The following is a 15,155-nucleotide window of genomic DNA, read 5'->3' as shown; positions in this document are numbered from 1 at the left end:
GTGCTTGCTTGTAGAAGATGAGGCCGTATTTGACTTTTTAAAGGTGCTGGGATTCGGGCGGGCTTTGCGGCCGCATGCGGATTGCCTGCCGAATTCCAAAATATTGGAGCATAAGATTCACCATCTCGCCAACCGGCCATGAATCCTCGAATCTCTCTTCCGGCCTTGCGAGGCGCCTTGAGGCCAAGTCTGAAGGGCCAATTGGGTAATGGCTGGGTCTACCAATCTTGTCGGGCGAACAGTCAACCCTGGGCGACCTTTTCCAGCTCGAGGAGATCCCTCGAGAAGCCATATTATATCACGACACCCATTTTCTACGTGAACGCTGGTGAGACCATTCTAAATTGTGTTGCCAGAGAGCTAATTGTGTTCCTACAGCTCCCCACATTGGCCATTTATACACAATGGTCCTCACGGACATCCTTAAACGATGGCAAGTCCTGCGTGGAAAGAGAGCTATCCTCTGCACAGGAACGGATGAGCATGGTATGAAGATACAGCAAGCAGCCGCACAAGCGAAAACACCACCTAAAGAGTTCTGTGACTTGACGGCAGAAACTTTCAAGACGTTGGCAAAACGAGCAGGACTCTCCAATGACCATTTCGTGAGGACGACAGACGAGGATCACAAGGAAGCTGTACAATACTTTTGGCATATGTTGAAGGAACGGGAATACATTTACGAATCTAAACATAAGGGGTGGTATTGTGTCAGCGACGAGACATACTATCCCGAGTCAGCCATTGAGAAGAGGTTGGATCCTTTGACTGGGAGGACATTTATGGCTTCCCAGGAAACAGGAAAGGAGGTCGAATGGACCTCGGAGGCCAATTACCATTTCCGCCTTTCAGCCTTTCAGGACCGTCTACTGGAATTCTACAGGGCAAACCCCAATTTCGTCGTTCCAGTATCACGAATGCACGATGTTGTCCGATGGGTCTCCGAAGGATTGGAGGACCTCTCGATCTCCAGACCTGTTGAAAGACTAACCTGGGGTATTCGAGTTCCGGATGATGAGAGTCAAACGATATATGTTTGGCTTGATGCTCTAATAAACTACATTACAAAGGCTGGCTATCCATGGGCGCCTGGTCAGGAGCATGCTTTGGGATGGCCGGCCGATGTGCAAGTCATTGGGAAAGATATTGTTCGATTCCATTGCATATACTGGCCAGCATTTTTGTTAGCTCTTGATATCCAGGCCCCAAAGCAGATCCTCACACATGCTCACTGGACGTTGGGACACCAAAAGATGGCTAAATCAACAGGCAATGTTGTCAACCCATTCTTTGCCATTGACCGATATGGGGTCGATGCAATGCGATATTACCTCGCTCACGATGGTGGAATTACTGACGATTCTGATTACGGAAACCAGTTCGTCGTGGAGAGATACAAGAAGGGTCTCCAAGGAGGACTTGGTAACCTGGTCAGCAGAATCACTAGGCCCAAAATATGGAACGTTCAGGACGCAGTCCAAGCTGCCAGAGATGGAAAGCTGGAAAAGGTTGATCCAAGCATGGAAGGGCAAATTATTATGTTGGAAGAGCTTCCTCAAAAAGTCTCCGCAAAAATGGAGGAGCTTAATCCTGGAGCTGCCCTGCAAAAAATCATGGATGCAGTCTATGAGGTATAGCACCTCTCTCTTGGGGAAACGAGATTATTACTGATCGAAAAAAGACGAATAGATTCCTCCAACTGAACGAGCCATGGGCGCTGGCTAAAGCAATTAAAGAAGGCGACCTCAATCGAGGAATGGCTGCCCAATTGAGGACTAAAATTGACTGCATTGTCTACCACTGCGCCGAGGCTACTCGAATTATCGGGATTCTGTTGCAACCATACATGCCGACGAAGGCAGCCCAACTACTCGATATGCTGGGAGTCGATGAGTCGAAAAGGATGTTTGATGATGCTAAACTTGGAGCTGATTATAATTATGGTACGCCCAAGACTCCAGTGGGAAGGGACGCTTGGGAGGGATTATTTCCGCCATTGCCAGTTGATACATGAGATATGTTGTACGATTAGGATGTCTTTTGGAAGAAAGTTGCAAGAGCCGCTCCCATAGAGATTGATGGTCGGTGGAGAGTAGATGCGATACCCCTTGAACAATGAAAGTTAATTCGGTAAGTTTAAATGTTGAGCCTTCTCGTAACGAGCAAGGCCAGCAAGTGGCTGAGTTTCTTAATAAGTATCAATTTTTAGTACACTTGGGGTAAGCAAAAAGTTCAGAACGTTTTGCCAACCTTCGAAAAAGGTGGCGAAGGAAGGGACCACGCGCCTCCGGTTAGTCGTGAGACCCCGAAATCTGGGCCGAAAATCAGACCCCCAATTACTTTCTTTAACAGCCAGCACACTTAGGTTCCCTTAAAAATAACATCAATTAATGCGCAGTCTATAGGATTGCCCTCAATCAAATTCTAAAAACTTGATTGTCACTGCTATGGAAGTTAATATAAAAAACATTGATTTTCGGCCCGGATTTCGGTGTATCACGACTAACCGGAGGCGCGTGTGGGGAGAGTCGTAACGGAAAACGCAGATTTGAAAAATTAATGTACAATGGATCTACGCATGAAATTGAGATGGCTGCGGAATGTGGGGAACACGCAAGAGCAATCAACTATTTCCGCGTAATTCGAGTTATTGGTTGTATGGAAATGTTTGAGGGCTCTTGGAAACGTGCCACTCTGTGTTGACATCGTGCTGAGTGCCGGAGTTTAGCCGGCGTACGAGGCCCTTGTAGCAGCCTTGTAGCGAGGACAGATCTATCGACGACCCGTCCATCAGAACTTTTTTCCGTTTCAGAGCAAAGTGGTGTATCCTGCCAACCAGTTCCATCTATTCATTCCTCTTTAGCTTGAGTGACAAGATGGATATTCTCCAAGCACGTCATTTATCGATACTTCAAGTCAAGACAAAGCTAACTGGTTGCAGCGCCTCGCTCATTTCCTCGATCGACCTCTCTTCCCTTGGAAGAAGCTCATCATCGGCTTTTCTTTAGGCCAATATGTCTTCGAAGGGTTTCTGTCTCTCCGCCAGTACCAGATCCTAAGGCAAACTCGTCCACCAAAGGTTCTCGAGAACGAGGTTTCGCAGGAAGTGTTTGACAAGAGTCAAGTACGTCAGGCTGCAGATTAAATCAAGAAGTAGAACTGACCCGCGGCAGTCTTATGGACGCGCCAAAGCCAAGTACAGCCTTTTCAGCGGCCTCTACGGCCAAATCCAAAACACTGCATTCATCTACTACGACGTTCTACCTAAGCTCTGGGTCCTGACTGGCTCATGGCTCCATCGATTCGCTCCCGAACGGTTCTCCGGCGAGATCTCACACTCAATCGTATTCGTCCTTACCTTCATAGTCATTCAACAGGTCCTCTCTCTGCCGACTTCGATATACCATACCTTCGTTCTGGAAGAGAAGTTTGGCTTTAACAAGCAGACACCTAAGTTGTTTGTGATGGATATGTTGAAGTCGCAAATGCTGGCATTTATTCTTACCCCACCCATTCTTGCTGGTTTCTTGGCCATTGTTCAGAAGACTGGAAACCAGTTCTTCTATTATCTTTGGTTGTTTGGAGCTGGTCTGCAGGTATTTATGATCACCATCTACCCGATCACGATTCTGCCTCTATTCAACAAGCTTTCTCCCCTCGAACCTGGCGACTTGAAGACCGGTGTCGAGGATCTTGCGAAGCGATTGAAGTTTCCACTGTCCGAACTCCATGTCATTGATGGTAGCAAGAGAAGTGCTCACAGTAATGCTTATTTCTTCGGTATGCCATGGAAAAAACACATTGTCATCTATGATACCCTGATTGAGAAGAGCGAAACCCAGGAGGTTGTTGCTGTTCTTGCTCACGAACTTGGTCATTGGAGTCTTGGTCACACCACAAGATTGTTTGGAATCTCTCAGGTAAGTTTTTGATTCCAAGCTAGGTGGCTATTTATTGACTCTATTAGGCCCATTTCTTGTACATCTTCGCCCTCTTTTCGGTGTTCATCAACAACAGATCCCTTTACGAATCCTTTGGCTTCCATAAGGAATTCCCTATCATAATTGGATTCATCCTCTTCTCCGACGCCCTCGCACCAATGGACACTATTATCAAGCTTTTGATGAACATCCTGAGCCGTCGCTATGAGTTCCAGGCCGATGAGTTTGCCCAGAAGCTGGGTTATTCAACTGAGCTAGCTCGTTCCTTGATCAAGTTGCAGATCCAAAATCTGAGCACAATGGATGCCGACTGGATGTATGCAAGCTACCATTTCTCCCACCCAATTCTATCTGAGAGACTTGGCGCTCTGGGTTGGTACGGAGATTCGAAGGTGGGTGTGTCGGAAAGGAAGGAGTCGAAGGACGAAAAGGTTGCAGCGCAAGCCAGTGGGCGCGAGTTGTAGAGTATACCGCAATGAAGAATTGTCAAGTCCGTCCCGCTCGCCATATTGTGTGTAGCCGTATGTAATCGTGATTGGTGTGCTTCTTATTCTGCCTTGGATCGTAGCTTTTGCATCTTCAATTTCCTTTCTTGTATCAGCCGCGCCTTCTTCTCCCTCTTCCTGGCCACCCTGTCTATTGGCTTCGACACCTTCGCAGGAGCAACATCATCCTTCGTTTTAATCTTCTTCGCCCTATGAGCCTTCGCACCCTCCTCCTCTTCACTCCCCTCACTCTCCTCCACAGCCTGCGGACCATCAAAATCGGAATCTCCCACCTCAGCAACGCCTGGTAGCCTCTCCCCGATTTCTCCGCCTTCAATACTCTGCTCTCTCTGATATTCATCCAAATCCATCCAACCTTCTGCTTCGCCCTCCTCATTGACGGCCTGTCCCTTATTCATCCCATCGTCCATTCCTTCCGCAACGGTGACAATACCCTCCTCTAAGTCCAACGTTGGCGCAAGCCATTCTCCTCGTAATCCTGCTTCCACGCGCCGTAAATTGTGGATCGTAACTGATGAGGCGCTGGATCCAGCTGTAGGCCCAGAAGATTCTAGTCGTGCATTCGGAAGCAAATACGGGGAGGTTTTAGTGGCTTCGAGGTAGTTGGAGAGGAATTTGAGGGCGATTTCTTGCGGGATCGGTATCGAGGGGATCGTGTGGTGCGGTGGAAAGGCTGACATTTTGACGAGAGTTACTTTGAACACAATTGAAATTAAGAAGTGAGACCTTCGTCCAGCTCGAGGGGTTGTTCATGAGTTGTGTTTCTCGAAACTCGAAATAACCTTTTGGAGGAAGCGGAGTTTTTCCCGCTAGCGCGGTTTTCAACAACCACAACCCCTTAAGATCATTGTCCTCGATAATCAGGCAGTCTGTCAAATTGCAATTGATCAAGATGCTGTGTCTCCGATGCTCACGAGGCCTGAGTGCCATACCTGGGCCTTCAATTGTCTCGAGGTCAGCCAGAAATCCGGTACTGAAGACGTCAGGAAAGAGGTATAATGAAGTACTCCTGAAATTCGTACAGCCAGTTAATTCCCCAGAACCTTCACATCCCTACGTGGACCCTCTCGACCGACGATATTTCCATCGTCCGCTAGTTTCAGAGCATCTCTCGCTGTTCCAACCACCACAACAAGCTCACCAGTTGGTGTCGAGGCCATGTTAGACCTCTTACAAAAGATATCGTCACATCCAGCATTAGGAGCAACACAAGTTCGCTGCGGACCTCGGGATACGTTCAGTCCGAGTCATTTTGTCAGGAAGCGGAGGCACGGATTCTTAAGTAGGATTAGGACACGGAAGGGGAGGAACACATTGGCGAGGCGGAGGGCGAAAAAGAGGAGCACTTTGAGTCATTAGAGAGGGAGAGAGAATTGATGAATGGTATTGCGCACGGCTTGTGTAGAACAGGTGGAATGTATGGCTATACTGAGATGTACATGAGGGCGGAGACAATGGACATATTCAACCTCGGCCGGGTTCCCTGAGTCCGTGGTTTGCTCGACAGGCGGCACCTGATCATCGGCTTGTTGGAATTTTGGGGGCGAGCCTGGAGTTTGTAAAGTGGATATTTTCTCGGGGGTTTCAAAGAAAACTCTTGTCATTCTGGACGTCAATTTCTTTGTGTATTATATTTCGCAGGCGCAATCAGTGCAAAGTCAACATGGTCAGTCGAGTTGTGAGTTGTATCAAACGGTGTCTTTATTGTTGGGTGAGCATCTTTCTACACATACCTTGAGCGTGCAAAATCGGGAACAGGAACTATGGCATGTCAACGCGGCCCTTGAAGGTTACACCCAACTTGAAAAGTGTCATGCTCAAAATTTGGATTCATCATTCATATCTGCGCCGAAGATTCGAGGATGAGCAGGAAATTGAAAACTCTTCAAGTAAAAGTTGGAGTCTCTCTGACATAAAGGTTACTTTTACATTACGTAATTTTCAAGCAGTATCTAAGATTTTATCGCTGATGAGCAAACCAGAAACATCACGCTCTTAAACTATATTAGTCAAACAAGATGCAAAATGTCATCGCTAGTAAATAACCAGAGATTCCAAGCTACCCCACAAATTTTTACATTACATGACGGTGAAGCCCAACAATCCATCGGCACACAGACCCGCACATCTGCACGTGAATAAGAGGCTAATCTTCTCAGTTGATTCGACAGTTAAGCAGCAGTAGGCGGTTTGGATGGCACAAGGTTGCCAGCACCTTCTCCAACTTCGAACTCCAAAGCCCCGAACTGCTCACCAACCCACTGCATTGTGCTCGTTCCATCGCCGTCAATAATATCCGTTAATCTCTCTTAGTTGGTAGCGAGGTCCGGATCAGCCCGACAGAACGCAGCTACAACGGCCCGACTTTGTTAAGTTGGCGTCTTAAGCAGGAGATTTCAGAAGAGAGGCAGCGTTTTGACCGGCCTCTCTCACAGCCATTCCGAATCCGGTATCGCAATCTGTCAAGATGGAATTGCAGACGTCGCTACCCTGTCGCTTTACTCCGGCGGACTTGAGAAGAGGAGCTGCTTTCTGACTAGCCTCTTTGACGAGCATGCCAGATCCAGTATCGACGTCTGTGAGGGTTGCGGAGGTGAGAAGGAAGTCGGTTTCTAATGACTTTTTACATACCATCACAACCCGCGCCAACACCAGCTCCTTGAGACATAGAAGCCGCAATGATTGTAGTGCAGCAAAGAATGAGGAGCGTAAGGCCCTCTGCCATCTTTGAAAAATTCATGCTGGTATTGAGGGAAGTGGAAAATGTGAAGATTATATTAGAGGCAATGATCTTGGCTGGATGTCGGCGAATTGGTTGTGCTCTTGATTCTGGAAAAACAAGGCCCTTTGCATCAGGTGCAGAACGAGAATTATATCTCAGTTGGCCTCGATGGATGTCCCATGGTGACGGATGCCCAGAGATCCTGTGTGTCTTGACTTCAAGAGGCCGAAATCCGCGCCGTCAAAAAGCGTACACATTTCCTCGTCGTCACCAAGGCTTCCGAGTGTAAGCTGGAGGACAAGACGGCATAGGACTACGGTTGAATAGATCCGAACTATCCCGTTACTTATTCAGTGAATGAAATACAGGACATAGGGGATTTTTCAAACAAGTCTGGTGGTTGGAAGGGCAAAGGGTGTTCGTGGCGTGCGGGAACTGAAAAAAGAGAAGCCATCGACATTATGCATCGCCAGTCAGAACATTTGATCTACAAAGAGAAGTCCGGATACAACTAGCAAGCTCGTCAGCCTCTCTCGTTGGAGTTCATATGGACGTCAATTTTACGCAGGGGCTGTTTCTCCGAAAAGAATGGGTGCGTTAAGGGACGACTGAGGGTCCTTGCGTAGAATTAGACTTTAGAAACGTGGCTCAATTGAGGTTCTAGCGCCGATGGCTTGGAACCATCTCATCTGTGGCGTCACCCGGAAGAGCTTCTACCAGGTTAATTTCAAACAGGCTTCATTAAGCTTTTGGAAAGTTTGGTATCATCCGCATCATCGTCCGTAAAGACCAATCAGAAGGAGTACCAGAGTTCAGGAATGACTAAATTCCGATGGTTTGGTAGAAGAGACGTAGATGACTTTTGGCTACCCCCCCCCCCCTAATTAAATGTAACAATTGGTCAAAGTGCAGGGGTTTTTTTTGTCTGGCAACTGGTGCCAGGCTGGTTTTGCGGGGACCCACTATTACATTTATTTAGGGGGGAGGAGTATGTTGAGATAGCTCCCGTCCTCACAGGGTTCGACAGCTCTGCTAGACAGCCAGCTGGTTGAAATTCGTGGTTAAGGTTGGGGAAACAGTCGGGGAGAGAGACTTGTTGGCCCTTCCTGTCTGAGATGATGCTACCCCAAGGCGCAATGGGCCGTGGTCAGCTGGTATGACTTGACTGCTTTGCGACAAGGAATTGGCATATGGAGTGAGCAAGTCGAGCGGTATTATATTGCCATTGCGATGATAAAAAACTTCGAAGAAATCATCGTCATCGTGCATTTGTTTACGAAGCCGGGCGGCGTTGAAAACCGACCAGCTGTCAAAACACGTGAAGACCAAAACCGCTTCGATTAGAAAATTACACCGAATCTCGACGGAATCACCAAAATGTTTTAAACGTGTTTGCGTAACAGAAAAGAAATAGATCTAAAATAACTAGGCTTCGTGGAATTTTACGACAATTAAATTTGAGGCAGAATTATAAGAATTTCTGTGTGGCGAGGGTCAAGATTATGCGGGTCCTCGTTAAGCGAATTGGACGAGGTTCAACCCGCGCCTTTTCGTACTCATCTTACAACACTGCAAGCTCAATGACTAAACCAGAACACACCGAAACGTGGAAAAGGGACGTCTGTTGAGGAATATAATTCGTTGCGGCGATCTAAATCAGCTCCTATTCTCAGATCATAGGGTTAAGGCCTCGAGAAGAAAAGCTGAGTCTTAAAATTACAAAATAGAAAACTGAATAGGGGCTGGGGTTGGACCGCGACGACTCAACACCTCGTTGTGGTGCGGTCTGGTAACCTGTAGTAGTCGGTCCACGGACTATTTGCTCCTCTGGAGTATAAAGCTAGGATTGAGTCCCGATCTAATAATAGCAAATCTCCTCCTTACTATTGCCACTGCTCTGACTCGAATCGACTTCTCTCCTCGGCTCGAGATACCGTATTTCTTCTATTATGTTGAGAAGACAGGTCACATGGTGTCACGTGCAGATGTGGCACTGTCGCGTAGACTAGCGAGATTGCAGCTCCATAAGAGTCTGCGATCTCCCTTCCTCTTCTTCTCTCTTTAGTCAATATAATCGAGTCTCTTCCCCTGCCTCTGCTCCTGCTGTGCTATTCCCTTATCAGGTCATACCAGACTACCAGATCAGGGCCGCTTCGCTAAAATTCAAGCCTGGCGGCCCTACGCAAGCTCCGGGGCCAGTCTTTAATTTTGCCCTGACCTCGATTCGAGATTAAGAGGGCACGTGACTTCCTTATAATAAAGCTCTCTTATTACTTATAGGCTTTCTAAGCCTTATACCCACTTATAAAGCTCTCTCTCTCTCTCTTTATTAACTGCCATACTTTTTAATTATATTTATAAAGCTCTCCCTTCTCTTTTATAAGCCCTTCCAAGGCTCACTTCTATTTGCAAAGCTATTTACCCCTCTTTACGGGCCATTCTAAGTGTGACGGCAGGAACAGAGCAATGGAACGAGGCTCAAAGATCAATGATTTCCTATGTCTTGAGAATTTAAAGCTAAGGAGGAAGGAGTGAGGTGTGGCAGTGGATAAGTAGGTATGGCTAAGACCACTGAAACACCGAGCTTTGGAAGCGAGCTTGGTTTGAACCATAGCTTGGAACCTTAGCTGAAACCAACCATGTGACACCAGCCGTCACACTAAGCCTCACTCTTATTCGTAAAGCTCTTTACTTCTCTTTACAAACTGCCAGAACCTTTAATTATATCCGTAAAGCTCTCTCTTCTCTATTATAAGCCCTTTTAAGCTCTTTCTCTTACTTGTAAAACCTTTTCCTTATTAAATATAGCCACATTGCGCTTGCAAGCTCGTACTAATGTAACGTATAAGCGTGAGGAAAATTAGTTTTTAAGAGCTTTTATTTAAATATTTAGCTTTTTGCTTTGTATATCGGGCCCGGTTTGCTTTTTTATTCCGCTCCCGGTACGCATTATACGTAAAGAACCGGCCAAAATCTATAAGAGGCTTTTTTTGATTGCAAGAGGAGCAATACTGCTCTTGCGGGCCCTCCCAAGCCTCACTCGCACCCGCAAGCCCCTTACCACCCGTACTTTCACCCGCAACTCCTTCCCAAGTCTTACTCCTACTTATATCCCTACTTATAGGGCCCTCCCTTCCCTCCCAAGCCTTACTCCTATTCGCAGAGCTCTCCCTTTCCTCTCGCGGACCCTCCCAAGCCTTACTCGCGCCCGCAAAGCTCCCTCCCTCTCGCGGGCCCTCCCAAGCCTCATTCTTATCCGGAAACCCCCCCCAGCCATCCTGCAAGCCCGTAGAGCTCCCTTCCTCGTCCGTCAAGCCTTCTTAGCTCTCCTCCCGGTCTATATCCCCCCTCTCCTCCCCTTGCAAGCCCTCTGCCAAGCTCTCCTCTATTCGCAAACCCTCCCTTCTCTCCTGCAAACCGCTATAGCCGCTACCCATACTCGTAAAGCCCTTCATTTTCTCCTACGGGCCCTTCTTATTTGTCCAACCCTCCCAATACCGATACGGGCTATCCCAGTGCCACTTTATAGCCCTAGCATATTCCCTCTTCTTATAAAAGGCCGTACGAAGCTCTGGCAGATCTATAGGGCCTTCCCCCTCCTTTGGAACACCTTTCCAGCTCTCCTCCAAGACCGTAAAGTCCTCTCGACTCAAGGGCCCTAGCCAATACTCGTCCTGAAGTATAAAGCTCTCTATCTCCCTTTATACCATACCCCAGCTCTCCCCCTTAGCCTACTGCTCTCGCCTTTCTTGCTACTGCCTTCTTATTCTCTCCTTTTGTAATCGTACCCGTAATGCCTTCTTAATAACCTGCCGTACTTGTGCAAACCGTCGTACTCGTCCCTCTTGTGAAACCGGCCTGCCCCTTTATCTGCGGTAAGAATCACGCCTCTATACGTAGTATGCGGAGTACGTATATGCCCATAAGAAGGCCCGGTCAAGAGGGAAGTCGATTATCGGACAAATACGCTTGTATATTAAGCAGCGGTCCGAATTACGGGCAGATTACGGGATCCGGTACCTCTTCTTATAGTATATATATAAGGATTCAGAGGTTAAAGAGATAAGGCAGGTTTGGTACTCGTAGTAGTAATAGGCGGGCCATTGAGAGTGTAATTATAAATAAGGAGTATATAAGTGAAGTATATAAGTGAAGTATATAAGTGAAGTGTATAAGTAGAGTATATAAGTAGAGTATATAAGAGTTTTGGTATTCCTATATAAACAAAAACTGGTTATGTAATAGTATCCGGATTATACGGATTTCATAATAGTATTATATAGATAAGTTTAGGGCTGCTTTACTAAAATTATTAATTAGCGGCCCTATATAAGCTCTAGGGCTAATTAATAATTTTATTCTAAACTCGTCCCGAGTGGATTTGGAATTAAAGGGGGCATGTTATATAATAAAGGCCTTGGCCAAAGTCATATAACTTAATAAAGGCTTTAGCTAAGTATATAAATTAAGTATAAACTCTTTATAAATAGTATAAGAAGAAAAATAGCCCGTAAATATATAAAGTCACTTGTAAATAAATTAAAAGCTAAGTAAGACCTTATAATATTTCTGGATATATTATATTACTTATATAATCTATATTAGGGAATAAAAGAATATAAAGCCCTATTTAAAAGATAACCCGTAAGGCAGCTATATAGAACTAGTTATAAGAAAAAACTAGTAATTATAAATTTATTTTTATTGCCTTAAATAACTAGCCTTATAATTTATTAATAATTATTATAAAGAATAAAGTAAATAGAAACTACTTATAGGAAATTATAAAAAATAATTACTAATCTATAGACTAGAGCTTAATCCGTGGAATTATTTATAACTGGTTATTAAAATCGCTACCTAGTAGCTATATTCGAATCAAGAATCTCTTAAAGCTATATATTAATATCCGTAACTTATTATAAAGCCCTTTTTATAAATAGAGATTCCGTAAGAATATTATAGATATACTAATTTTAAGTTATAGCTTAAAAAGATATAGATCTAGTAAATAAATATTTTATAAGACTTTTAAAAGTAATTCTATAATCTCAGAATCTGTTTTATTTATATTAGCTAAATCTATTATAAAATATATTCGTTTCTAGCTAAGAAATATATCTAGAATTATTTAGTTAAGCTTATAAATTATATTATTTAGGGTTAATAGAATTATTTATTTACTAAAAGCCTAGTAATTATATAGGGCCTATAAGAATTATTCTTATAGATAGATATAATTAATTAGGTTTATAACTAACTAAATATATGAAATAAAAAACAGAAATATAATTTGCTTATTTAAAAATAGATTATATAATAAATTACTAATTCAGTTTATAAAATTCTATTTAGATAAATTATTATAAATTCATATATTAATTTATAATAATAATTAATAGAGCTATAACTAAATTTATATTTACTATAAATAGACCTATATTATATTAGTCTATAAACTATATAGGACTATTAATAAAATCTAAATAAAGTTCTTTCTAAGAATTATAAATATTTCTCTAAAGAAAATATTATTTATAACTAATTATAAATTAATTATTAACTAGTATACTATTTTAAAGTAGTACTTATTATAGATATAGTATTTAGGGCTTGAAAAGTAAGATAAAAGGTTTCTTATAAAAATAATTCAAAGCTAAAGAAAGGAAAACTAGAATATAGAAAGCTATAAGAGAATATATATATTCTATAATATACTAGTTCTAAAGAGGCTTAGCTTTCTAAATATCTCTAGTATATTTCAAGTATATTTCCCTAGTAAAACAGCCATATTATATATATCTAGAAGATATCTAATATCTAATAAGGTATTTTAGATACCAGATATCTAGAAATTATAATATTATTTCTTTCTTTATAATAAGCTTATTTCCGAGCTTTATAAAAGCTATTAATCTATCTAATTTCATATTATACTTTTTCTTAAAATAAAACTAGTATTTCGAATATAAATATTATATATAAAAGGCTAGTGCCTTTATTATATAATCTAGAAGAATTTATTATTATTTCTATATAATTCTAGATAAGTATTATTTTTTATATAATCTAGTTAGTATTATAGGTTTTATAAAGATTCTAGTATATTAATATTATTATTATAGAAACTTTATAAAACTAGAGAACTATTATTTAGTACTAAAGCTAGATATTATACTAGATTTTTATTCTAACTAATCTACTAAATTCTATACTTTAGCCTATTTCTTACTAGCTTAACTATAATAATCTATTTAATATTATACTTTTATTTATTATTCTCTAGTATTAATAAAGGTAGTTCCGGATTTACTTAACCTAATAAAGAATTCTAGAAATCTTTTTATAGCTTCTTTATATAAAAAACTAGATATATTTTTATAATTTCCGGTAGTTTTAGGAGAAATAAATAGTTATATTATTCTAGAATTTTAAATAGGCCCTTTATTTAGTTCTCTAGCTTCTAGCTCAAATAATTAAATTTCTAGTATTTTATAATAACTTATATTTTATTTCCGACTTTGAAATTAATTAAATAATAGTACTTATTAGTTTATATTATATATTATTTCTATATTTATTTCATATAGCCTTAGATAAGTTATTATAATTTATATAATTAATTTACTAATACTTTAGCTTTATCTTTATTTAATTTCTTTTTAGGTAAGTTAGCTTTAATAAGAGAGTTCTAGTTTAGAGAAATATAAGGCTTATAGCTCTTTTTAGTTATAAATAGAGACTAGCTAATAGTTTTATATTAAAGAAAAGCTTATTAATAATTAATTATAATAACTTATTTATTCTAGTTATTCTAATAATAATTAATATATAAATATAATCTCTAATTAAAGTACTAATTAATAATTTCCGTTTATTTATTTATTTAGAAATAATTAGTTATAGAAAGCTTAAGCTTTATATTAATTCTCGTATAGAATTTATTTTAAAAATCAGATATAAATTAGAGTTCTCGATCTAATATAATTATTTCTGAAATATTTATTTAGTATATTATATAAAATAAAAACAGAAATACTAGCTATTTAGCTATAATTATATCTTATACTAGAATTATAATTAGGTACTTAAATAAGTAATTTATAAATATAATAATTATATTATAGCCTAATTTATTCTCTAGATAGCTCTTAAAATCTATAGTAATATATTACTAGAAATAATTAGAAACTAGAAAAAAATAAAATAAATTAGACTTCTTATTTTTAGGTATATATAATTTTCTATAAGTATAATAATTACTATAGTATTAATTAATATTCTTATTTATAAATAGCTAGTAATATTATTTCTTTAATAGCTAATAAAGCTTTATATATCTAGAATATCTAAAAAGAAGTTCATTATATATTTTATAAATTAGAATAATTTATAAAAGTAGTCCGGGAATTATTTCGTTTTCTATAATATAAAGTCTTTTATAATATAAAAAAAGGCTATTTTATAATATTTAGATATTACTTTTAGCTTAGGCTATTATATATAGCTTTTCTAGATCTAGTAATATATAATTATTTTATAGGATCTTATTTATAAGTTATAAACTATTATATTTAATAGAAGCTTTTAATAATACTTTTATAAAGGCTACTATAATAAAGTTTACTAGTAAAGCTTTTAAGAAAATTCTTAGTATATATTTGGTTTTTAGAGCTGAATTCCGGATTAAGTAAGCCGACTTTATAAAGTATTATTATAAGCTATAAGTTATAAATAATCTCTAGATTAATCTTATTTTTAGAGAGAAATACTTGAGTTTATAGCTTTTCCTTAATCTGGCTTTAAATATTTACTTTATTTTATTTTTATAATAAAGTATTTACTTATTTATTTAATTTTCCAGAATAATATATAAGCTTAAAATAATAATAAAATAAGAGTTTAGCTTATCTAGCTTATTAAGAAAAGAGCTTTTTAGTAATTATAAAGTACTTTAAGATATAATAATTAGAATAAATCTTAAAA

At 40.2% G+C, this 15,155-nt stretch overlaps 4 protein-coding genes across 4 annotated transcripts; 3 read left to right on the top strand and 1 right to left on the bottom strand.

Moving 5' to 3' along the window:
• Window positions 1-135: 135 nt before the first annotated feature.
• K444DRAFT_571386 (uncharacterized protein) lies at window positions 136-2,302 on the top strand (the record flags this gene model as incomplete). The annotated part of the gene is made up of 3 exons (XM_024877313.1): window positions 136-328; window positions 379-1,631; window positions 1,682-2,302. The coding sequence occupies 3 exons, from the start codon at window positions 139-141 to the stop codon at window positions 2,012-2,014; spliced, it is 1,776 nt and encodes a 591-aa protein (XP_024730687.1). The 3' UTR covers window positions 2,015-2,302.
• A 574-nt stretch (window positions 2,303-2,876) lies between these two features.
• K444DRAFT_700517 (uncharacterized protein) lies at window positions 2,877-4,447 on the top strand (the record flags this gene model as incomplete). The annotated part of the gene is made up of 4 exons (XM_024888011.1): window positions 2,877-2,891; window positions 2,942-3,124; window positions 3,174-3,920; window positions 3,968-4,447. The coding sequence occupies 4 exons, from the start codon at window positions 2,877-2,879 to the stop codon at window positions 4,403-4,405; spliced, it is 1,383 nt and encodes a 460-aa protein (XP_024730686.1). The 3' UTR covers window positions 4,406-4,447.
• A 41-nt stretch (window positions 4,448-4,488) lies between these two features.
• Window positions 4,489-5,127, bottom strand: K444DRAFT_540887 (uncharacterized protein; the record flags this gene model as incomplete). The annotated part of the gene is made up of 2 exons (XM_024875751.1): window positions 4,489-4,593; window positions 4,720-5,127. The coding sequence occupies 2 exons, from the start codon at window positions 5,125-5,127 to the stop codon at window positions 4,489-4,491; spliced, it is 513 nt and encodes a 170-aa protein (XP_024730685.1).
• Window positions 5,128-5,339: 212 nt separating this feature from the next.
• On the top strand, window positions 5,340-5,806 carry K444DRAFT_646673 (uncharacterized protein; the record flags this gene model as incomplete). Its single annotated transcript, XM_024885230.1, has 2 exons — window positions 5,340-5,440; window positions 5,488-5,806. The coding sequence occupies 2 exons, from the start codon at window positions 5,340-5,342 to the stop codon at window positions 5,804-5,806; spliced, it is 420 nt and encodes a 139-aa protein (XP_024730684.1).
• Between the last annotated feature and the right edge of the window lie 9,349 nt (window positions 5,807-15,155).

The sequence above is a fragment of the Hyaloscypha bicolor genome, assembly GCF_002865645.1.
Source record: "Hyaloscypha bicolor E unplaced genomic scaffold K444scaffold_141, whole genome shotgun sequence".
In the NCBI taxonomy this organism is placed as follows: Eukaryota; Fungi; Ascomycota; class Leotiomycetes; order Helotiales; family Hyaloscyphaceae; genus Hyaloscypha; species Hyaloscypha bicolor.
The sequence above is the reverse complement of the archived record's forward strand: the minus strand, read 5'-3'. Positions and strand labels throughout refer to the sequence as shown.